We start from the raw sequence: 25,868 nt of genomic DNA, 5'->3' as shown, positions 1-25,868 counted from the left end.
ATTACATATTTAAAAAACCAATAGTGAACCTTTAAGGTGAATGCTTCTTTTGTAATATGAATTACTCCTAATTTTTTTTCTTTCACATTCTGGTTTTGGCCTCTTTAATGTACAATTTAACAGAATAAAAAACTTATAGTATTGCCAAACATGTTTCGCTAAGTGGGGTGTGCAATTGTGTGTGTATGCAATTATATTCATTACTAATTGGTATGTAATAAAGGCTTTGAGGAGATTCTGTGTGTATATACTTGGCCATTTATCCTATTTCGTAATAGGTAAGAAGATTATTGCTTATTTTTCTTCCATAATTGAGCCTTCATTTTAAAATGTCATATCCCATTGTATAGAACAAAAATAAGATTATTTTTTACCATTACCTTAAGGCAAAAATACCATGTTGTCAAATCATTAACATTTCTATATCACATGCTTCAGTGCCAGAAAAATTTTATAGATCCTCTCTGCTGAGTCTTTTATGATGCAAATTGGGATATTTTCAAGGGCAGAAATAGTGGCACTCATAATAATAATCGCACCAGGATAACAGACTTAAATGAGGCTATTCCAGGTAAACCCAAACGTATATTCACTGTATAATTATTTTGGCTGTAAGTATAGGAAGTTCTAACTCTTATTGGCTTAATAATAAAAGTTGTTTATTTATTTACAACACTGAGAAACCTAGAGTTGCGGTGATTTTATTGTGTTATTTGAGACGGGATCTAGCTGCATTTTTCAGTACTACCGTATATCTGCCCACTTTTGTGCATCAACTTTTTCATTAGACTAGAATCCATTAGGATGGCTAAATGGGTGCAGGAGTTCGAAATCTCACTTCTATACCCGAAATTGTCTTGTCCCCAACTTTTGGGAAAAAGCCATTGTATTTACTCTGATTGGCCTATCTGAGTGATCCACACAGTAAGAGAAATGGGCTTATATTGATTTTCCAGGAATACTTCTGGCTAGGGTCAGTTCAACCTTTATTCAGTGGCTACTTCATAGTGGTGTTGAGGGATGATGAGAAGATGCTTGCTATATTAACATTCCTTCATTGCATATGGAAGCTTTGCTGTGTACTTCCTGAACACAGGCCCCCATTTCTTACCAAAGCTTATAGACAAGAGGCTAGTGGTTGAGTTCCTGTACTTCTTACTAGATTCATGAGAATTTCAAAGTGTTTTTTAAAGACAGCATCAAGTCAAAGAAGTGGTAAAATTTCTACAAAGTTGCTCCTTTTCCTCCTTCTTTAATTAAGCTGTAGAAGGAAATCAGAAATTTGAAATCACTATTTAAAAATCACTGCTTCTTGCTTAATCAATTTGATGTTCATAAAATCAGAAGGCTTATACAGATGACCAATGATGTGTTATGTCTTACATATGTCTTCTTTCTGATGACATCAGGAAACCTAGTATGTGTGGGTAAATTTTCTCTCTCATTCTATTTCAGTTAAACAGAATATGATGGCCAGTGTTTTTCTATTTACTTATATACTGATTTGTAATTCTTTTATACAAATATCATTTCATTTGAACTTTAAATCAACCTGTGATTATCTCCAGTTTATTAAAAAAAAAACCCTCAGATATCAAGTGGCTTGCCTAAAATAACAGATTTTATTATCAAATGGATCATATTTTACAGTTTACATAAAATAATGACTACAACTGTGGCATTCTCAAGGTGTGGTACATTATAAAATGTGTTCTATTTTCAAAATAAGTAGATATATTAAGAAAATGGCAAATCTCAATAATGCATACTCTAAGTCCTATCACTTTCTGCTGAAATATGTTTGTAGGTTATTACAGATGAACTTTGAGTAAGACATCAAATGTAAACTAAGGGACTTTATTAGGGTCTATAAATTGTAAATCAGATTATCATATACAGCGTCTGGAAGTTCAGGAGTGAAGGATGAATTGTTGAAGTAATATGTAAAATTGTTTTCTGCCACATTTGTATAATGTCAAGTTTCTTTAGAGTATCAATAGGTATTAGGTGGTGCCATGTGCCAGGAACAGGTTATGGGCTTCAATAAATACAGCTGATCTTCTAGGAATTGTAGTGTGGTAGAAAAGTGAATCCATAATTATGATTAAAATATTCACTCCTAAAGGGAGTGTACACCAGGAATCAGCTATTGCCTTCCAAAAGAGGTAACATCTGAAACTGGCTCGTTTACTAGTATAGCTGGTCCAGGAATGAAACCAAATTAGAACCCTAGAAGTTATCACATGAAGAGGACAGGGCTTCGTTTTTAAGCACCTGTAGAAGTACGTGGAACATAATAGGTTCTCAATATATAATTTTTGGTTATTTCTTAACTTCAGGAATAAAGTGATTAACTATCTTCTGGGATAAGCTCAGGAGCCACAACTGGACATATTCTAAATAAGTGTAGTAGTTCCGTGGTTTACTGAATATAGCAATCACTTTTTTGCTTTTCCTTAGTGAATATTTGTTTGTGTAATTGGGATAGTTGGAGGTAACCAACACTAGCTTTGTTGATTGTTTTATTGTGCTATTGTCTTAAAGATATGGGAAATGATGATAAAGCAGAAACTGGAGTCGGTTTTCCCTCTAGTCCATCATTATACTTTTATATTAATAGAATTTAAAATACTAAGCATGCAAATGGAGTAATTCTATATAGTTTGCAATTAATGGAGAGAGATTTGTTTGCTCTGTGGACCTCAAGTATACCTTCTCTCTACAGAATCAAATAAGATTAGGATGAAATTACTCTGGATTTCCTAGGCAAAAACACACCAGCTCATGGAGCCAGTGAAACTGTGTATATATATATGCATATGTATATGTCAATGATTTTAACTAACAGTTGTTAAAAGTGAATTTTGTTAGTGGAGAATTAAGGAGATTGAAAGCAGATGCAGAAATAGCTATATCCACAAACTAGCAACATTAGGATATAGAAAAATTATCACAGGTGAAAAAAACAGTGAGCATAGCAAAGTGCAAATTAAATGGGTGAATGTTTGTATTATCAACTTATAGAGTAAGAATTGGGAATACATGCATTCACTCTAAGAGAAATGCATTTTTACGTAGTTTGAAAATAACACATATTTGCAAGCAAATACATCCAAAATGTCACAGGACATCCGTGAGGCCGATCTGTTTACTGGTGACATGTTGCTACAGTCTTGCTTACGTGAAACAGAGGAGCAGAATCCACAACTGCCAAACTAAACCAAGATTAGAGACCTACTTCTTTTTATCTAATTTTAATCTAACATTTCTTTTCTGCTAAAATCAACTTAAAACATTAGCATAAAGACATGGATGATTTTTAGGAGTTGTATATTATCCAGAAACTTCCTCGTTAGTGTTATCTTTATTAATAATGTAGCATTTTGAAGGATTATAATTTGAATTGCATTTTATGATTCTCTTAGTACCACCTTCTTTCACCCATAATAAATATTTTTTTAAAGGAACCAAGAGTATGTAATGCATGGTAAACATTATAGAATTGCTTTGATTTTAAGTGCTTAACTGGCTACTTACAGATATATAGTGATTCAATATAACTGAATTGTATATATACACATATAGTCAACAATTTTACAGTATTTACATTATTAATCTCTCTTCTTTTCCTTTTTTAAATTTTTTATTCATTTTAGTTTCCAGTACCTCTACCTTAAGAGGAGTTGGGTATGGTAATCTGAAATTGTCTATAATTTTTAAAATGTAGTATTTATACATATTTTCATTTTTCATGTCAAGCTCGTTATCTAAGATGTACAAGATTGATTCTTGTTAAAGTATACAAGTATGCAGGGATCATGTGATAAATATTTTAGTGATTTGACTATAAACTTTTTTTTTTTGGTAATTTGAGTATACTGTCTGTTGGATATAGGAAAAGCAAATGTTCAGTAAAACATTCTCAAGTGGGTACTTTTCTTATCCCTAAAATACTAGTAAAGTTATATGTTCAAAAAAATGACTGTTAAAACAACAGAATATAAGCACAGTGTCTTAATTTGGTAAACTTAATGTTTGTTGTTTCTTTTTCTTTCTTCTTCTGATTATAGGCCTAGTTGCTTGAGATTTACATAAAACTTTGACAGTCATCTGCAAATCATAAGTGGTTGGTGGCAAACCTCCTTGCATTTCAAGGTGAATTTTTTGGGAGCAGCAATTTAACTTAAAAGAAAATTTACAATTTTCTTTTTTTTACCACAAATAAGGCCCAGATTTTCAGTCTTTAAATTATGTTTAATTATAGTCTAATTGAATAGTGAATTATAAAGGAAAAAAAAGATGTAAACACAAACTTAAGTATATATATTTTAGCTATGCGCTTTATGACTGAAGATATAAAAATAGAATTCAGATCTTTTAATAGCCGTGTAGTTTTCTCAATTATATGCCAAACACTGCTATATTTGTAATGAGTGCCTTGGATAAAAGGCATTTGTTTTGAAGCAAAATAGGGTAGATGCTAGGTTTTAATAAATCTGATTGGAAAAAATAATCCATTGAGAATACTAGTTGCCAAAATCAGAAGGACTATTGACATAAATTACTGTAAGTACCTCTGAAATATGTAGATTATCGGAAGAAACTTTGGACAATAGGGAGAAACTCATTTTTGAAAGAAATATTTGAAAATAGTTAATGAATTTAAGTTTCAAGAGTTTATGATTATTACTTTCTTTTTAATGTTTTGCTTTTTTATTTTTAAGGCAAGGTCTTGGTCTGTCGCCAAGGCTGGAGTGCAGTGGTGCCATCACAGCTCACTGCAGCCTCAGCCTCCTGGGCTTAAGCGATCCTTGATCCTTCCACTTCAGCCTCCCAAGTAGCTGGGACTGAAGGCACATGCCACCATGTCCAGCTAATTTTTGTATTTTTTCTAGAGACAAGGTTTCACCATGTTGCCCAGGCTGGTCTCAAACTCCTGAGCTTAAGGGATCCACCTGCCTCGATCTCCCAAAATGCTGGGATTACAGACAGGAGCCACAGTGCCTGGGCTAAGCATTATTTTCTTAATAAAATTTGTCTATGTGGAGAATTCATCTAACTTTATAGTTCCTTCTATATTCTTAGGAGATACACTGGTGCTAAATAATACGCGTAGAAAAGGCGTTAATTATTTTATATATATTGTTACAGCCAATAGCAGTATCAAATATTAGCCTCTATTAAGAGGAAACATGTTCTGTGTAGGGTGCTTACTGCTGAGGAAAAATTTTAGCACTGAGAAGATTGGTAGCATTCAGTTATTTAATTATATCTCATAAATAAAACATTACAATTATTTGGGGTAGTTTAGGATTAAACGGGTTGTTCTTTAACCTTAATCATAGTCTTAACTAATACACAACCCTTGACATTATGTCTTTCAGGAAGTTTCCTAGAGCAACATTCTTAAATTGTATTTATTAATGTGAAATAATGTTAACATATTTTGATTAACATAAATACTAAATGAAAAGTAGCTGCAGTTACTGTAATTAGTGCTGACAATTGTGAGCAAAAAGAAATACCCATAATTCAAACAGCTTTGTGTGCGATAGAAGGTGTATTAGTTTTCTAATATTATGTAAAAAATTTCTACAAATTTAGCAGTTTAAAATATCCTTTATCAACTTCAGTTCTGTCAGTTAGAACTCCAGGCACCGCGTGACTGGATTCTTGTTCAGGGTCTTAGAAGGTTCAGATAAAGGTGTCCACCAGACTAGACTCCTTTCTGGAGGCTATGGAGAACAGTCTGCTTCCAAGCTGACCAGGGTCCTCAATCTTTTAGAACTGAGGTGTTCATTTCCTTGCTGGCTGTCATCCTTAGACTGTTCTCAGCTTCTAGAGGCTTCCCACATCCATTGGCACCCCACATCCATTGGCACATGGCTTCCTGCATTTTCAAAGCCAGAAATAAAGAATCACCCTCCTGTTGAAGTATCTCTCACACTTTGAAATTTCTCTGGGTTTAGGAAGGACCCGGTTTATCTTGTGGGCTCACTTGATAAAGTTAGACCCACCCAAATATGATTAACTCAAAGTCAACTAACCTAATCATGGGAATAATATCCCATTAGATTTCACACACTCAAGGAGAGGATTATGAAAGAATGAGGGACACTTGGAGATCATTTTAGAATTCTACCTATCATAAAGGAAGTGAGATCACTGGTGTGAAGATAAAAAAAGATACAGACTTTAAGATATTGAGTAGAGAGAAAGAGAATAGGTTGGTGGAAAGGGACTTAGGTTTCCGGAAGTGAAATAAATGAAGAAGAGGAAATGACAGAAAACTATAAGACAAAGACAAAAGGAAGAAAGAAGAAAAATGTAGGGTTTAATCTAAAATGTCATTTCATAGGACTTAGTAAACTCCGTTACACAGCTGGATGGCACGTATCCAAAAAACAGTGAATACAATGATACTTACCTTATTTTGGAGAGTAATTAAGTATATATAAGACAGTGGATGCTGAGGGGCAAATGAATGAATAATGGTGCTTATAAAGTAATGGTAATCTCTCCATGATCTTACTGCAAATACAGTGTTCAGTGTTGTGCAGCATATCTCCAAATTATGAATACCAATGAGGCATTGCTAAAGACTGTTGTGATAGTGAGTATGTAAGTTGCACTATAAAATTGTCAGATATCCTACCATGCGTGTCACTTCATGTGTTCAATGTCCAGTCCAAGGCTTTTACTTTTTTAGAAATAAAATAGTATTAGAAATTCAATAAGGGATATTTAAAAGTTTTTTGTTGTTGTTGTTGTTTGTTTTTGTTTTTTCTCATTGGAAGTTAGCGTCCTTACACGGATTTTTTTTTTTTTTTTTTTTTTTTTTTTTGAGACAGTGTCATTCTGTAGCCCAGGCTGGAGTGCAGTGGCGCGATCTCTGCTCACTGCAAGCTCCGCCTTCCGGGTTCACGCCATTCTCCTGCCTCAGCCTCCCGAGTAGCTGGGACTACAGGCGCCAGCCACTGCGCCCGGCTAATTTTTTGTATTTTTAGTAGAGACGGGGTTTCACCGTGGTCTTGATCTCCTGACCTCGTGATCCACCAGCCTTGGCCTCCCAGAGTGCTGGGATTACAGGCGTGAGCCACCGCGACGTCCCTTACATGGATTTTTATGGCCTGGAGCCTATAACTAGCCTAGTTCTTACATTTTTTGGAGTGGTTCAATGACTGCTTATTTTATAACTTATCAGTTGTGGGTTTCATCTCATTATTAACTCTCAGCTGGTTGGGTATAGGAATACTTCTTTTCTCAGCAATGCCAACTTGCCTTTTCACTGAATTCTCTCCCCAACATTTTAATAAAAAGAAAGAGCGATATTATTAACAGTATATTTTAGCATTTCATAAGTGTGAAAAGGTACCTTGCCTAATAAACTTGGAAGCCATTTTGTACTATACTCTGCCCTTGGAGATTTAGAATTCATATTTGTGTATTCATGCATTGAGAAGTCCTGCAACATTTTTTATATTTTAATATTTTCATCTACTGCTAATAGATCCCTTATAACAAGAAATTGAGACCATTATTTTGATCTTGCTTTACTTTTCAGAGTCATTTAAGATTTGAGGTTATTTAGTAATTCCAGTTCATGTGAAGCTCTGAACTTGTATTGCATACCTTTTTTGTTTTTCCCAGAAGTTATGGGTCCAAATAATGAGCTGTTATTAAGAACATTCTGCCAGCCCAGTTCCTAAAGCAATGGTAATAAAAAGAGGTTAGAAGCTATAAATAGTGTGTGGTATGGTATGCTAATTGACATTTCAAAGATCAGTGAGAAAAGCTGAAAATAGTCTTTTCTACTAACCCACTTCTACCTCTTTTATCCTCACATTTCACTTTCTTCAACTATCTTAATACCCTTCTTATTTTGCCACATATAAAATTAATGCAAATCTTTGAATAATTAGTTGACTGTAGCTCTGCAGCTTTTATTTTTAAGTTAGAGAATTAAAATCATTATTTGTATTTTTAAAAATAGAATTGTATCTAGTTTATTTTTATTCTAAAATGTCTCATATTTGATAACTTCTCAGAAATTTAATCTTAACTCAGCTTTATTGTGATTTTAGGACTCCAAAAGAGTTTGTAGTTGACATTTCAGTAATTAAATTCCTTAAAAGAGTAATTTGCTATGTTCTTTCAAGTATAAATATGAAACAGGTTTTTATTCAATAATGATAAAATAATCTTTTTTCTGGATCAGTTCTGGAAAGTGTGATATTTGGCATATATCATATAAAACACACTCAGCACTTGTCAGAGGTAAAGTGCGAATAATAAACACTTGCTTTGATACCTATAATTTTTGAAATCTAAATTTATGTTTATGTCTATGTTTTTGCTTTAGGAGTACAAGATCCTCAGCATGAGAGAATTATTACTGTGTCTACTAATGGAAGTATTCACAGCCCAAGGTTTCCTCATACTTATCCAAGAAATACGGTCTTGGTATGGAGATTAGTAGCAGTAGAGGAAAATGTATGGATACAACTTACATTTGATGAAAGATTTGGGCTTGAAGACCCAGAAGATGACATATGCAAGTAAGTGATCATACTTGAAATCCCAACAATGTAACAACTGTTAAAGTCTTTCAAATTGCTTAATTTTGATGATCTGATTTTAAACGACATCTTTTGTTTTATTTTTCTGATGATCTAAGAAATTTCCAGCCTTATTGAAGCTATGTTTTATTTGAAGTCTTCATTTAAAATCGGAAGACACGTTGTGCATACGAAGTCATTGTTTTCTACCTACTTCTAAAATTATTTAATATAGTTTATGGTAAAAAAAGCATATATGGAATAAAACCATTTAAAATAAGGAATAGAGAATACAAAGCTGTATAAAGGAATGTAGTTGTGCTAGAAAACCTAAGTTGCGGTTAGTGCTAAAAATCTTATATTTGACCTTCCTCATAGCCAAATCAATAAAATAAATGATAAGCTACTGAAAGAAAAAGTTCTATCCACGGGTACATATTACCTGGATACATACACATGCACAGGACTAAGAAGTTTGAATATTACATCACAAAGAAAAAATATAGTTCAGAAAGCAGCATTAGATATTTAGGCTAATGTTATGCCTTGCCAGGTAGGAATTCGTCATAATTATCCTAGAAGCATTCATGAACCAAAGTCAGCTGGAGTATTTCACCCACGCAAAAGACCACCTACTGTATGTCATACAAATATTACTCTGTAAATCCCATATGAATACACTTGTCAAGGTTGGGTGGTCTTACTGAAGATTTTTCACTTCAATGACATTTGTATAACATGAAAATATTTTACTTGAACTTCTTCACTGGATTTTTTATTTTCTCTTTGATATACAAGTTAAAAGAGAATTTTCATCTCATGGTATATTACAGATAAATATTTCAGTACAAATGAAATAAACTTTGTACTTGCTGTCATCACAGTTTTTATCTTTAGCATTTACATAGTTACATATTCTTCACATTTGTTCTTTCTGTGACTGTGCATTTCATTTTGTTTTTTTCCCTTACATCTATAATTTTAGACTTTGAGAACTAGAAGCTACCCTGATTATCTTTAGAAGACGACCAGAGGAGTAAAGCAGATGCCCTAGATCTCATTCAGATTTTGTACCTAAACAAATGCTAAACCCATTTTTCCTAACACCTATTTAGGCAGTTTTTCATCATGCTGTACTGTACCTCTTGTCTTTTTTTATATATAAACATAATCTTGTCAAAAATTACAAGGGGTGTAAGATTTTGCCCTACTTGCAAAGTGGTAAGTAATCCTATCCCTTTTGTGGATGCTAATGGAAGACAGGAGACTTCTGGGTCAGAGACAAAGGACTTCATTACAAAAGTAGCAGTCACTGGAGTATTATTAGCACTTTCTTGTGCTTTCTCCTAGAGTTCCAATTCCCACAGGTCAACACCAAGAGAGCAATGTGACACCCGCTACTCGTATTCCTTCCTGATTACACCTTCTTCTTGTCACTGCAAATATAATCATTGTCCTAAATTTTGTTACTCATTCTCCTGATTTTCTCTATAGTTTTATAAGAAGTACATATTTCTCTATGCATGATCTTACAAAAATAGCTAATTCCTTGGCTGTTTTGAAATATGTATCAATGGAGTAATACTATGTGCTTTCTTTTATGATTTAACATATGTTTGAGAACAAGCAAAACTAAAAAAAATTATGCTTTTAAAATTAGTTCATATCGAGGCAGATAGCTTATTAGATCATTTGTTGTCTTTGATGTATAATATTTCATCATAGAAATAATCAACCTTTTTTGTGTCTTCTGCTTTGATGAATGTTTGACTTGTTTCCAGTTCTCCTTGTGCAAAAGAGCAATAAAACTTTGAGACTTTCTGACAATGGTTTCAGTGTTTTAAGACATTTATATTTTCAGCTTTACTAGGTAGAGTTAAATTGTTTTTTCAAAATTATCAGTTTATACATTTCCCAACAATATACAAAAATTTTTGTTGCACAGCATTCTCACCAACTTCTGATCTGTCTTTTAAAAAATTGTAATATGGTTAAGTGTGAAATTGTACCTTATCATTGGTTTTATTTTGTTTTTCTGATTACTAATAAGGTTGAGAAATTTTTATATTTATTATCAGCCATTCATATTACCTTTTTATCATGCCTGCTCATGTCTTTTGCTCCTTTTGTATTGATCTGTTTGGCTATCTAAATTTTGCCTTTAATTTTTCTTTATTTATCTGGAATTTATTTATGTTTGTGGTATGAGGTTTCTCAGGAGGGTATCCAATAGTATGCCAGCATCATTTATTGAATAGTCATTCTTTTCCCCAATGAAGTGCAGTCAGCTGGCTTGCAGATCGGGTTTCTATATGTAGTCTGCTCTGTTTCTTCTGTTACTTTGGTCAATTTTCTTTTTCTTAATTGAATGACACTGTCTTAATTGCAGTAGCATTCTAGAAGCTTTGTGATAAGCAAATCTCACCTTATTTTATTCCCATTTTGGAGCATTCTGGCTGTTTTGCTTTTTAGTATAAAAATAGGTTACAGAGTTCATTGAAAGCTACTGTTTTCAACCTTGAGAAATAGGTTGTAAAGTTTATTGAAAACTACTATTGTTATTTTTATTGTAAGAACATTGAATGTATAGATCATTTTGAAGAGAACTGATATCACGGTAATAATGACTCTGTCCTTTATTTACATTGCTTTATTTACAGATGGAGAACTTTATTTACATTGCTCCATTTATTGGAGTCTTATTTAATGTCTGTATGGTTTTAAAATTTTATTCATAACATCCATTATTTAGAGTTAGTTCTAGATTCCTTATAGGTTATTGCTAAAATCTTTTTTTGACACTACAGTTTCTAACTGTATATTGCTGGTGTTTAGAAATGCAATCAATTTTTTAGTATTGATCTTGTGTCTAGAAAACTTAAGCTTTTTCATTTATTTTGACAGTTGTTGTGGAAATTATATTTTATTTATGCAAAAGATGATATTGTTTGTGAGAAGAAAGATTTTTTTCTTCCGAGTCTTTTACTGTTCCTTTTCTATCTCTTATTATGTTGTTGATTGAATTAGTATATACCTTTGTCTTCTTCCTGCTTTTATTCTTTGTTTTAACTTAAACTTTAAGATTTGGAATAACTTTAGATTTACAAGATGTTGTAAAGATAGTACAGAGAGTTTTGTATACTTTTAACCCAGGTTCCTCCAATGTTAGCATCCTACATAACTTTGGCATATTTGCATAACTAAGAAATCAGTATTCATACAGTATTATTAACTAAACTACAGGTCTTATTTGGATGTCAGCAGTTTTTCCAGTTTATCACCTTTTTCTGTTTCAGGATCTTTTTCAGATTAAACTCGTTGCATTTAGTTGTAATGTCTCATTAGTCACCTAGAATCTGTGACTGTTTCTCTTTCCTTGTGTCTCATGACTAGACAGTTTTGAAGAGTATGGTCAGGTATTTTGTAGAACGTTCCCCCAGTTTAGATTGTTCACACGTTTGTCATGCTTACACTGAGATTATAAGTTTTGGGGAAGAATTCCAAATAGGTGATATGCCTTTATCATATCAGGAAGTACATACAACCAGCCTTACTTATTAGTGATGATGTTAGCTTTGATCACTTATGTATGGTGGTATCTGCTGGGCTTCTGCTCTGCTACAGTAATATATTTTCCTTTCATATTCTATTATTTGGATGTATGTAGCTAACTCTAGCCCACACTCAAGGAGATACTGATTACACTCCACCTCCTAAAGAGTGCATGCATATATTATTTGGAATTCTTCAGCAAAGAAGGTTTGTCTGTCCTTCCTTTTTTCATTTCTTCCTTCTGTCATTTATATTAGTAAAAATTCATAATATTTATTTTATTCTTTGTGTTGTAAGCAAAATCTATCATTATTAACTTTCTTGCTGAAATTGTTCCGTCTGTGGCCATTGGGACTAAAGGGTTTGCTGTTAACATGTCAATATTGATTATGATGGTTGATGAAGGTTTATGTTTTGTTTTCCTTCAATTTACTTTATCATTTGAAGTGCTTTCCTTTGTTTTTATTTTGCTAAGAGGCATTTTCTCCTTAGGGAAAATATCTTTATTATTCTTTTGGATTTAAAAGTAAGCTGCCAACATTATGACACTTTGTACCCACTGTGTGTTGTTTAAGAACAAGGATATTTCCCTTCGAACATCAGTACCAGTATCATGTGAAATAAATTTAACATTAATATGAAACTCTTACCCAATGTTTCCCATCATCCTCAAATGTTTTTAAATCATTTTTTCATCTTTTTGTTTTAATAAAACATTATAATTGCATTTGGTTATTGTGACTCTTTCGTCTTCTTTAGTCTGGAAGAGTCTTCTTGTCTTTTCTTACCTTTCATGACATTGATATTTTGAACAATTCCTGACCATTCTACAGACTGTCTCTCAATATTAATTTTTCTGAATATTTCTTCACAATTAGGTCTCTCAGTATTAATTTATCTGCATATTTCTTCATAATTAGGTCCTGCTTAAATATATTGGTCAGAATGCTCTTTGTAAGTTTTTCTGGTTGCTTATAATGTCACTTTCTTGCATTATCAGTGACATGAGTTTGATGACTATCCACCAGATTTCTCTGTTGTGGATTTGCTTGTTTTTTCACATTATAATTAATGTGATTTATGGGGATATACTTTAAAAACATGCAAATCTTGTTCTGTGACAGTCTATCACCCAATTTTTTTAGCATCCATTTATAAGTCCACTTTTAAAGACAGTTATTCATTTTATGTTTTCTAGGCATTTTTTTTGAAGTTTTCAGTTTTATTGTCATTAGTATTTTCACAATGTGTCCTTAATAGATTTTAATTTCAGCTGCATCTTTATGTCTTTTGTTTTATTGCTAATATTGTTTTGTGCTCACTCCTCATTTTGCTTTGCTTTTCTGTTTCCTCACTTAGTCTTGCCTATGGTTTGGTTTATTCATTGTTCTTTCAAAGAAACAAATTTGACTCTGTTATGACTGTTAAAGAATAATGTTTTCAAAAGGTAAAATTATGACTTCTCTGTAGATATTAAGTAAACATGTATTAAATGTTTTATTTAACTTATTAATAAAGGGGTCAATCAGATGTTATAACCAGCTTAATAACAATTCAAAGAACAGACACGATTATAGATTGGGAATATAGAAATAAATGTGCAAATGGAGGCAAAATTGGCCTCTTCCACAGTGAGGGAGAGAAGTCAATTAAACTTCCACTGGACATAGTTTATTTATATGTCTATAGAAATTAATTATTTTTATTTGATATAAATCACTTATACCTTACTGAGTTGTAAAATAGTTCAAAGGCAATGAAAGGTGCTGAGCTCCGATAGAATTGGAATTCGATAGCCAGGAGGGAATTATTCAAAGCAGAAATTATGAATAATTTTCCACAAAGCACAACTCTTTCTCCATATGGCTAGCTTCTCTCTCTGTATATATATATATTTTTTTTAATTTATTTTCTTACATTCATTATGTCCTTTGTTCTCTTCTATTATGAAGTATTTTCTAACTTCTGAAGTTGAATGTTATTTTAATTGTTTTATTTTTAAATTGTTCATATAAACTTAATAATTTCTTTATAGATATTCTGTAGATGCACCCTGACAATTTTGATAATGTGGTATTTTATTTTCTGTCCAAGATTTTTACAATATCTATTGTTCTCTTCTTTTAAAGCATAGATTATATAGAAGCAATTTTTAAATTTTCACATATATATGAGTTTTTAAAATGCAGTTATAGATTTCTAAGTTAATTGTGTTTTGAATAAAGAATTAGGTTGTTTGAAATTTAATAATTGCTTCATTTGCTTCAGATATTTAGTTTTTTCAAATATTCTTTGTTCAAAGAATGCATGTTCTTGCAGTAGTGTATTTATGTTCCTATTACATCAATTTTTGCAGTTGTGCACAGCATCTGTATGTTTTCTGATATTTTCTTTGTGATATATCAATTTCTGAGACAGTTGCGTTAAATTATTTTAATAGAGGTTACATATATTTGCAAATTTCACCTTGTTGGTTTGTTGAAAGCTTTATATCATTTAAAATTATGTTAGTTGATGCATACAATTTCAGAAATGTAATATTCTTTATTGTTACTAATCTTTTGTTTTAGCCTCAAGAAGTATATTATGCCTAATGTTAATGTAACGACATCAAGTAATTTTGGTTATTTTTGTCTGGCATTCTTTCTATTCTTTTACTTTCAACTTTCTTATGTCCTTGTTTGTATGTGTCCAGTCATGTTAGTATGTGTGTCTGTGTATGTTATAGTTGTCTCTCTAGAAAGGAACATGAGTAGCATTAAAAAAATTCCAAAGAAATCTTCATATTTTCACTGTGGAATTTAATCTAGTACATTGATTGTTTGTATGGATATTTTGGATTCTATTCTATTACTTATTTTGTACTCATTTTCTGTTGCTTCAGTTTCCTTTCTTGCATTCATTTAGCTTGTTTTCTTATTCCATTTTTTCTACTAATTTAGACAGTACATCAATTTCTGTTTTTATTGACTATTTTAGAAGTGCACACTGAACTTAAAAATATCTAAAGCCAATCAGTGTTTTCCCTATGCCAAATACATAACTGAGAACAATTTAACTAACTAAATGCTAGCTTCTAAGACACCATGACACTATGTTGAGAAAACAGAGCTGAGTTTATTTGCTTTCTGTGGTGATGGAAAACTTTACCTTGACAGATTTAATAGTGAATTGGAGGAAGAAAAGCTAAACCAGATTTTGTTAATTTGGAGTTTGGTCTAAGATGAATTTTTCAGTGTGGGGACTTGATTAGGATTGGGCAAGAATCAGGATATAATAGTTCAGAAGAAGCAGAGATAGCAAGGCAAGGATTTTGAGAACAGGAGTTCAGTAGTATTAGGTAGTAAACTGTTGATGCTTCAGTTGAAGGAATTAACAGTTCTTTAGGGAAGTTCCTATAATGAACAGTAAAGTTATTGTCTTTGGCAAGAATCTCCTGGAGTCTACTGAAGACAATAAAATAGATAAGTTACTGTAAACAGTGAACTGGGTAGGGTAGGTGGTTTTGGCCCTTATTGTCCAAGCTGGTTTTGGTTCTCACCACAGTTACTACCACTCCTGAGAATATGTAACTGGGTTTTGGACTGTAATTCACAATTTCAGTCTTGTTCATGATGGCAGGAAAAAGACAGGATAAACAAACAAACAAAAAATTCAGTACCTCTTTAAGATATGTTGTGGGAACCCTACTATAAGGTCAGCTAAGAACATTTGCCCGGTGTTGTGGAAGATGCTATGGTTCCTTTCTGTGGTATGCCTACCTCAGCCACTGGCAAGGGGAAGGGGAAGCAGACTGGCTTAAAGTGTTCATTACATATCCCCAAGACTTGCTTTAGGAGCCCATCTGTGCTGGAGCACATGCGTGGTGGTTACTGTCTCTTCCTGTTTGGACTGCTGTAACAAACCATAAACTGGGTGGCTTATAAAGCACAAAATTTTATTTCTCACAGTTCTGGATGCTGGGAAGGCAAAGATCAAGGCACCACCAGATTTTGTATCTGGCGACGGAGGACCGGCTTCCTGGTTCAAAGATGACTGTCTTCTCTCTGTGTCTTCCCATTGTTAAATGGGTGAGGGATCTCTCGTGGGCCTCTTCTATAAGACTCCTGATCCCGTTCGTGACCTAATCACCTCCCAAATACCCTACCTTCAAATACCATCACCTTAGGGGTTAGGATTTCACATATGAGTTTTGCAAGGACACAAATATTCAAACCATACCAGTGACCTAAACAAATCACCAAAGCTTTAAGGAAGAAGAGGAGGGTGCGTTGTCATTGTGTAGGCAAACATAGTGTCTGCTACAGTGCTGTGGCTTTAAATAGAAGTAATCTAAGTACTGAAGCATAGAAAGATTAGTCATAATGAGGAGATATATGGGAATGTAATGTATATTGGGCCTTGAAGAATAGGCAAGGTGTCAGTAGCTGACTAGTACCTAATGGATACTCAGGAACAGTTACTGAAAATAAAATAACAGGTGGGTTACAGATAAATGAAAACTACAAATAGTGTTAGACTGGAGATAAAGAAAATAATTTGAGAACAATGTGTTTCTCTGGAGCCTGAGATGCCTTGGAGGTGTGGTAAGTGGTGGGTGTGTAATGGTAGAGAGGATCAAATTGTGAAGAACCTTGACTACTAAGCTGAGAGATTTGAACTTCCCTTTTTAGGCTATCAGAAGAAATGGTTTTGTTGCAGAACAGGGTCATGTACTGGTCTATATTTTAGGAAGAGAATGCTGATAGAAGCATGCAGAGTATGTTGAAGGAGAGATTGAAGGCAATCCCTCCTTGGAAGGATTTTGTTATTTTTCAGTTGGAGATATTTTGTTATTTCTCAAACACAAAACTTTAGAGGTATATATTTTCTCAGACTTAGAGCTTGGCTAATTTTTTTCCTGCTTGATGGATTAATAGAAAGCATGTTGCTCTATTACCATTACTTTTTTATTTGTTATCACTCTGGGTAGGAATGGGAATAGGGTTGCCTGTGCACTTGTGTGCAAAGAAAACCTTTAAATCGTCCCAATGCTTTTTATTTGAAAGATATATTATCTTTTGCCCCAGAGCACAAGCTGTGGGAGAAACAAAATGACCAATTTCAATATTGCTGACGTTATAACCATTTATATTGAAGACAAACCAAAGAATAACTTAGAGTGTTAAATGTCTATTCTGTTACAGAAGAAATGGCCTTTCTCTTTTTTCTTCGTGTTGAACAGGGAAATTTTACATGGGACCTGAGAAGAGGAGAGACCAATATTGCATCAGATCTAGAAATAATCATACCATTCTGCTAGAGATATGCCATAATAAAATAACTTTCCTGAATAGATAAAGGCTTACATTGAAACGTATAGGGATTCATACAAGGAAGTGTTAATTTGAGACTCTTTTATCAAATGACCACAGATAGTTAGCTAGTGTATTAGTCCATTCTCATGGTGCTATAGTGAACTGCCTGAGGCCAGGTGTGATGGCTCATGCCTGTAATCCTAGCACTTTGGGAGACCAAGATAGGTGGCTCACCAGAGGTCAGGAGATTGAGACCAGCTTGGCCAGTTTGGTAAAACCCTGTCTCTACCAAAAAAAGAAAATGAGCTGGGCATGGTGGCACGTGCTTGTAATCTCACTTACTTGGGAGGCTGAAGTGGGAGAATTGCTTCAACCTGGGAGGTGGAGGTTGCAGTGAGCCAAGATTGTGCCACCGCATTCCGGCCTGGATGACAGAGTTAGACCCTGTCAAAAACGAACAAACAAACAAACAAACAAACAAAAAACTGCCTGAGACTGGGTAATTTACAAAGGAAAGAGGTTTAATTTACTCAGTTCCACAGGGCTGGAGAGGCTTCAGGAAACTTACAATCATGGTGGAAGGGGAAGCAAACACATCCTTCTTCACATGTCGGCAGGAAGAAGTGCTGAGCAAAAGAAGGAGAAGCCCCTTATAAAACCATCAGATCTTGTGATAACCCACTCACTATCATGAGAACAGCATGAGGGCAACCACCCCCATGATCCAATTACCTCCCATCTGGTCACTCCCATGATGTGTGGGAATTATGGGAACTAAAATTCAAGATGTGATTTGGGTGGGGACACAGCCAAATTATATCATTCCTCCCCGGACCCCCTCCCAAATCTCATGTCCTCACATTTCAAAACACAGTCATCACTTTCCAACAGTCCCCCAAAATCTTAACTCTTTCAAGCATTAACCCAAAAGTCCAAGTCCAAAGTCTCATCTGAGACAAGGCAAGTCCCTTCTGCCTATGAGCCTGTAAAATCAAAAGCAAGTTAGTTACTTCCTAGATACAATGGGGGTATAGGCATTGGTTAAATACACCCTTTCCAAATGGGAGAAATTGGCTTAAACATAGGGGCTATAGCATGTAACATGTAATATAACATGTAAGTCCAAAATCCAGTGGGGTAGTCAAATCGTAAAGTTCCAAAATGAACCCCTTTGACTCCATGTCTCACTTTCCGATCATGCTGATGCAAGAGGTGGATTCCCATGGCCTTGGGCAGCTCTGCTCCTGTGGCTTTGCAGGGTACAGCCCCACTCTCAGCTGCTTTCAAAGGCTAGCATTGAGTTTCTGTGGCTTTTCCAGGTGCACAGTGCAAGCTGTTGATGGACCTACAATTCTGGGGTCTGGAGGACAGTGGCCCTCTTCTCACAGCTCCACTAAGCAGTGCCCCAGTGGGGACTCTCTGTAGGGGATTCAACTCCACATTTCCCTTCTGCATTGCCCTAGCAAAGGTTCTCCATGAGGGCTTCACCCCTGCAGCAGACTTCTGCCTGGAGATACAAATGTTTCCATAGATCCTCTAAAGTCTAAGTGGAGATTCCCAAACCTCAATTCTTGTTTTCTGTGCACCCACAGGACCAACACTACATAAAAGCTACCAAGGCTTGGGGCTTGCATTCTCTAAAACAACAGCCTGAGCTGTACCTTTACCCCTTTTAGCCATGGCTGGAGCTGCTGGGATTCAGGGCACTAAGTCCCTAGGCTGCACACAGCATGGAGACCCTGGGCCTGACCCATAAAACCATTTTTCCCTCCTAGGCCTCCATGCCTGTGATGGGAGGGCTGCTGTGAAGGTCTCTGACATTCCCTGGAGACATTTTTCCCATTGTCTTGGTGATTAGCATTTGGCTTTTTGTTACTTAAGCAAATTGCTGTAGCTGGCTTGAATTTCTCTTCAGAAAGTAGGTTTTTCTTTTCTACTGCATTGTCAGGCTGCAAATTTTCCACACTCTTATGCTCTGTCACCTCTTGAATGCTTTGCTGCTTAGAAATGTCTTCCACCAGATACTCTACATAATCTCTCTCAAGTTCAAAGTTCCACAGATCTCTAGGGCAGGAGCAAAAAACCGCCAGTCTCTTTCCTAAAGTATAGCAAGAGTGACCTTTAATCCAGTTCCCAACAAGTTCCTTATCTCCATCTGAGACCACCTCAGCCTCGACTTCATTGTCCATATCACTATCAACATTTTGGTCAAAGCCGTTCAACAAGTCTTTAAGAATTTCCACACTTTCCCAAATCTTCCTGTCTTCTGAGCCCTCCATGTCTCAAGGAAGTTTCAAACTTTCCCACATTTTCCTGTCTTCTTCTGAGCCCTCCAAATGGTTCCAGTCTCTGCCTGTTACCCAGTTCTGAAATTGGTTCCACATTTTTGGGTATCTTTACAGCAGCACCCCACTACTCCCAGTACCAATTTACTGTATTAGTCCATTCTCACACGGCTGTAAAGAACTGCCCAAGACTGGGTAATTTTTAAAGGAAAGAAGTTTAATTGACTCACAGTTCAGCAGGGCTGGGGAGGACTCAGGAAACTTAAAATCATGGTGGAAGGGGAAGCAAACACGTCCTTCTTCACATGGGGGCAGGAAGAAGTGCCTAGCAAAAGGGGAAAAAGCCCCTTATAAAACCATCAGATCTTGTGAGAACTCACTATCACAAGAACAGCATGAGGGTAACTGCCCCATGTTGGGAGAAAAGCTGAGTGTTGGGAGAGAAGCTGAGGCAGGGCTTGCATATCTGACATAATGTAAAAGAGTCTTGGAACATGTCTGGGGTCCAGGGTCTAAAACCTCTCCTGGCCTTTGGAATGTGTCTAGACTTGCTGGCTCCTTGCTTCTAGCACTCCCATTATCTCAAGTAGCCATATGTTTCAAAGAAAATGCTAAACTGTTACAGCTTTAGCTCATTCGCTTGATACACTGCTTCCTTTCAAGCCCCACGTCCTCACCATCTGTTTCTTTGTTTGGTCACCAATAAATCGCATGGGCTTCCAGAACTCAGGGCCTTCACAGCCTCCATACTAGCCTTGGCCCCCTGGTCCCACTTTATCTCTTGTCTTTTCTCATTCCTTTGACTCCTCCGGACTTCGTAGCCCCCATGGCCTGGTGTTGGGTTGGATCACCCCAACAGCCCCAGTGATTCAATTACCTTCGACCTGTTCCCTCTCACAACATTTGGGGATTATGAGAACTAAAATTCAGGATGATATTTGGGTGGGAACACAACCAAATCATACCAGCAAATGACTGTAACTAGTAAAAAAAGGAAATGTTTAGATTATGATACTGAAGATTTTAGGCATAGACTTTATTTAGTATCTAAAATGATGCCATCAAATCTGTTGGTATTTTTCTCTGCCTCTGTCAATTTCTCTGTTGATTTTTCTCTGCCTCTATAGATTTGCTTTCTACTAGTTGACTTCATTCTCTATCAGGCTGTCCTCATAAGATAGCAGAGAAAGTCATGAAAGTGTCAAGATATTTAGCACTTAAATGATCTTTGAAAGAGACAAAAACTTTTCCGCAAAAGCTCTGGGAAGAATTGTGATTGGCCTGGTTTGGACCAAGTATCCATATGTGAGCCAATTGCCATAGCAGGAACTAAGAATACGTGTTACTCTGATTGGCAAGATTTGGGTTACATGCCCACCCTGAGAGCCAACTGTTGTCCTGTGATTGGTGGAGAAATGACCCCTGAAAGCAAAACATTCTTTTTTCTTTAGGAGGAGGAAGAGGTGCTGGTGGTACAAAAATAAACATCTCTACTATTGGTGTTTAGGACAGATAAGCCTTGACAGGCAGCTTTCAAATTTAGTTACTGTTTTTACTATGCGCACTTCTGGACACAGAATAAAGTTCTCTTTAGAGTGAAGATTTTGCCAATGCCCTTTCCAGCAACTCTTTTGAATGTAGTTAGTCCAGTGGCATAATTTATAGCTTTGTTGTCCTTTGCACTCTGTAGCAATTACTTTTGTAACTTAAAAAAAAAAAAAAATCATTCCCAAGAGGGCTTAAAATAGAGGGTGGGGATCTGACCAAGTCTGAGATCAAGGGATTCTGCTCTTGGCTAATGAGATGTTTTGGTTTTATATTTTGAAATGTTCAAAATCAACATTCCAAGTAGAGAAAGAAAGTGTCCTGTAACTCCCAACCTCCTGTCTGGCTCAACCACTGTCTCACTAACCCTTTACCTATTTTCCTGCCTCTTATCCTCTCCTCTTCTATTGTCAACACCTCCCTCTCTTCTCTAGCTTTCTTTCTCCAGCTTGTCTGTTTGATATTGCACAAAGATCACTTCCTTGCATCAATTAGAAGAGTTTATGCTCTATGAGGATTTGGGGGATTTTGGAATGCCATTTTTTGTGTCATGCCCTTACTTTCCATAATTGCCTTGATACCACTGAAATAATGATGCAGTCTTTTATTTGAGTCTTCCAGTTGGCACAATGGCTTAAATATGGACAATTTCTAGAACCAAAGAAATATTCGTGTTACTATCTGGCTAGCTAACTAGTTATCTATTGTAGCATTTACCAGGAAAAAAAAAAGCAATGGCAATAGAACACTAATTATCATTATTAGTAGTATTACTGAGACAGAGTCTCACTCTGTCACCAGGTTGGTGTGCAGTGGCACAATCTCGGTTCACTGCAGCCTCCAACTCCCTGGTTCAAGGGATTCTCCTGCCTCAGCCTCCCAAGTAGCTGGGATTACAGGCATGTGCCACCACGCCCAGCCTAGAACGCTAATTATTAAAGATAAACTACTTCTAACTGTATAAATTTAAAAATACACTGTAATAATTCTGTTTTGGCCTTTCTTGTCTCAACCTCATCAATGTTTTGTTTAGATATACCTCCAGTATTGAAATATTAATATCATATTCCTATATGAGCTTTCAAATAACATTTTCTGAAGTTCACCTGACCTTGTTAATTCTTGACCCTTGGAGTACTAGATTCTGTTCAGGTTCCAGCTGTCTTTATGGAACTACCTCACTCCTAAAGAAGCCAACCTTTAAATAGGCTACCTCTTCAGGCTTTTATAATGCAGGCAGATTCTGACTTAAAATTTATTCCTAACTGACTGATTGATTGTTTTTCATTGTTATTTTATTTCCCCTCTAAGGATTTTGTCACAATGACTAAAAAAAAATCTTTTACAAAAAAATTTATTCTTTTCCTATACAGTAAAGAAAGGTTAAATTAACATTTAACAAAGTCCTTCCAAGTTAAGTGTAAAGCGATTTCATTGCATTTGATTCACATGTGAAGGTACAGAATGGAAGTAAGGACTTCCTTCCCAATTTCATGTAGGTCATACTTACACCTTCATTTTCAGCAGAAGAAATGATATGAATATTATGTCCTAGTCAGTGTTTACTGTAGGTAAGGCAGCATAACTGTGAGTCTCAGGAGGATGATTCTTTGAAGGCAGAGGCAAGTATTATCATTAATCAAAACTTTTGGAAAGAAAAAAGAAAAAGGGTTTTCAGTTGGTATATAGACTATTTCTTAGAAATCAAGGAGAAAGTTATTAGATTAAAATATGTAAAGAAAAATTTATGAAAAGATCCTCATTTAAATGTAAATTTTTTTAAGTTAAATCAAGGGGAAAACCTTACCTTAATTTAGTGCAATGTTCTAAAGCAGGGTTTATGTAGTTGTGACTTGCCCACAGATTCACTGAAACTTGAATGTTGGTCATGGCAGACGCTCATATCATCCACCCCCTGGCTTAAGAACATTTGGTGAGACCTCTTTGTATTCACCAATATTCATGCAAAGGTGGGAAATGAAGGAGGAAGCCAGAGGTTCCTGCTCCTGTGGGGTAAACTTGTCCTCTGTGAACTCCAGTTCAGAGCACTAGATTATGTCATACTTCTTTTTATGTAGATATAGAAATACGATCTTGCCTAGAATACTGTATACCTTCATTAATTTTTATCAATAACATGTTTAGGTTGTCAGTACACCGAGGTTTATGTTCCTGTTCCCAGTAATTAAAATCCCACAGGAGACTCTGAGGAGGGAAGATTGTTCTTCATGCATCAAGGTAAAATCCTGAATGCATTTTTCAGTACACGAAGTATTGGGATTGCTAGTTTGGAAAATGAAGAGATTTTTTCCAGGTGCCATACTGATCACTTAGATTTTTTGGTAGGCAAATTGGCAGCATATTTACATGAGAGAGTTAAACTGACTGGTAAAAACACTGGCCTGTGATGTTTCCAGTTCAGTTCTATCACTTACTACTAGGAATATGGCCCTGGTTAAATTACTTTGCCTATTTTACCATTGTGTGCTTAAAATATAATAGGATTTTAAAAATATAATGGGATTGGGTTATTCTTAAAATATAGTGGGATTGGGTTATTGGGTTAAAAGAAAGGGATTGACTTCCAGATGAAGATTCAAATCCCTTCCAGCACTAGAAGGTCTGGTTCCCAGGATTATCCACAAATATACAGAGACACTAACATTTTTTTTTTTGCCTTCATCCAAGCATTCAATATTTATAAAAGTTCTTTTAAAATATTCAAGTTTAAGTAATATGATTCAGATTTCTTAAAATGTTGACTTATGTATGATCCCTTGGATTAAAATTCATTTTCAGCTTGGCTGAACTAATTGACATTCCCAACAATGTTGAATAGGAGTTCCCTTTTCTCTGCAGCATCTATTATTTTGTGCTTTTTAATAATTGCCAGTCTGACCGATGTGAGATGATTTTCATTATCTCATGATTTTCATTTGTATTTCTCTGATGATTAGTGATGACATTAGTTGTAAATGGTAAATGCTTCAACTGCTGATAAACTCCATTTGTAATGAGCTTAAGAAAATCAGTTTTCTGGAAGTGTCACTTCTGTAGCAGCCCTCTCTGACCCCATCCCACACCTCATCTAAATGAATAATGTAACATTTTACCTAGTCCCATTCCTTCATATTTTTGAGCTTTGAGAATCTTTTTAAAAATTAAATATAATATGGCAAAAATTTTACTGCTTAAAAATCTATCAAGCTGTTCAGATGTGGTTTTTTTGCCATTTTCAGACTAGCTATATGACTCAAGACCATGAAAAATTGCTCATTGCAGTGAAACCCAGTATTCTTTTGATTCAACATGCTACTGACAGTTATGAAGTAGTAAAGGACTTTCTATTACCTATAATGCATTTTGGAACTTCAGTGCCCAAAGATTTTTTCCCCAAAACAGTTATTCCTCTTAGCTGTTTCAAGGACTTTGAAAATGTTTGAATAAATTTTCAAATCTCAAGTAAGCTTTTCTTTCTGTCTGCTGAGAGACATAGATCGTTTCCCCATATGGCAGCTGATTTAACCCCCTACTCCTTTCTCACCAGAAATCTCACCAGAAACCCCACGCACTAACTTCAAAAACATCGTCTACTTCTTGACCTTTCTATCTGTAGCTCTCCATCTCAGTCTGTCAGTTTGAATAAGCAAACTAGTTCATGATATCAAAATATTTGTGTAAATCGAACCAGTCATAATTTATTGCTTCTAAAATTATTTCGTGGGATTGTGGTAGGCACTGTTTTTGCTGAGGTATTGGGGTTAATCTCAGTGGAAATGAGGCCTGCACTGTATGTTATCTTAGTGTATTTTGAGAAAAAAAATCTCAAATTGCAGCAGTTTACCTACTATTTATCTGGATTAAGAACATCCAAAAAAGTGATTATAATAGTTTGATATCATGCTGCAAATTGTGACACTCCTCTTTAAAACTTAGCAAGATTCAGATATTTGTTTGTATGTCTTAAGATCTGTAATATGAGGACTTTCCCAAGAGATAAAAATGGTCTAAAATTCTATTCCAAGTTTTCTGTGTAATATACAAAGAAAGAAAAAGAGAGGTATGAAATGAAGGAGGGAAGTAGAGAGTAAGGAAGGAAGAAAGGAGGGAGGGAAGAAGATAACCTCTCAATGTTTCAGGCTATTTGCACTGCATTCATTTTCTGATGCTCTCAAGTTATCGAGAGCCTGGGTAGAGAACCCAAGCAAATAGTTGCTATGTAATAAATGCTACCATATGTTGATTCCTACTATTTGCCAAGCCTTGAACTAAGTTGGTTATCCACAACTCTAATCTTTACAGCAGTCGTTCAAGGAGTAGGTATCATTATTCCCTATTTTACAAGGAAGCTTACTTACAGGCTGAAAGAGGATATAAAAATTATCTAAGTTTAAAGAGCAAGTAAATGGTAGAGATGGTATTCACACCTTTGCTCTAAGATATGCTATTATATAAGAATAAAATTATCACTTTTTCTATTAGCTGTTAAATTATTTGCTAGGCAAAACAAAAAAGTTACTGTCTTTCCTGTTCATAATAAAACTAAATAAAAATAACACCTTGTTAAAGAGTGTAAATTATTAAGTAATGTAAGTATAATCACGTGAACAATTTACTCTTATTTAATGATT

At 35.1% G+C, this 25,868-nt stretch overlaps 1 protein-coding gene across 3 annotated transcripts in view; it reads left to right on the top strand.

Moving 5' to 3' along the window:
• The window catches only part of PDGFC (platelet derived growth factor C), a 216,389-nt gene that overhangs the window by 119,740 nt on the left and 70,781 nt on the right, over positions 1-25,868 (top strand). For all 3 annotated transcript variants that reach the window (XM_024246355.3, XM_054554631.2, XM_054554632.2), the window contains one exon: positions 8,363-8,558. In XM_024246355.3, the coding sequence (XP_024102123.1) occupies positions 8,363-8,558 (196 nt within the window). The remainder of the gene's footprint in view (positions 1-8,362; positions 8,559-25,868) is intronic.

Source organism: Pongo abelii, chromosome 3 (genome assembly GCF_028885655.2).
Source record: "Pongo abelii isolate AG06213 chromosome 3, NHGRI_mPonAbe1-v2.0_pri, whole genome shotgun sequence".
NCBI classification, from domain to species: Eukaryota; Metazoa; Chordata; class Mammalia; order Primates; family Hominidae; genus Pongo; species Pongo abelii.
The sequence above is the reverse complement of the archived record's forward strand: the minus strand, read 5'-3'. Positions and strand labels throughout refer to the sequence as shown.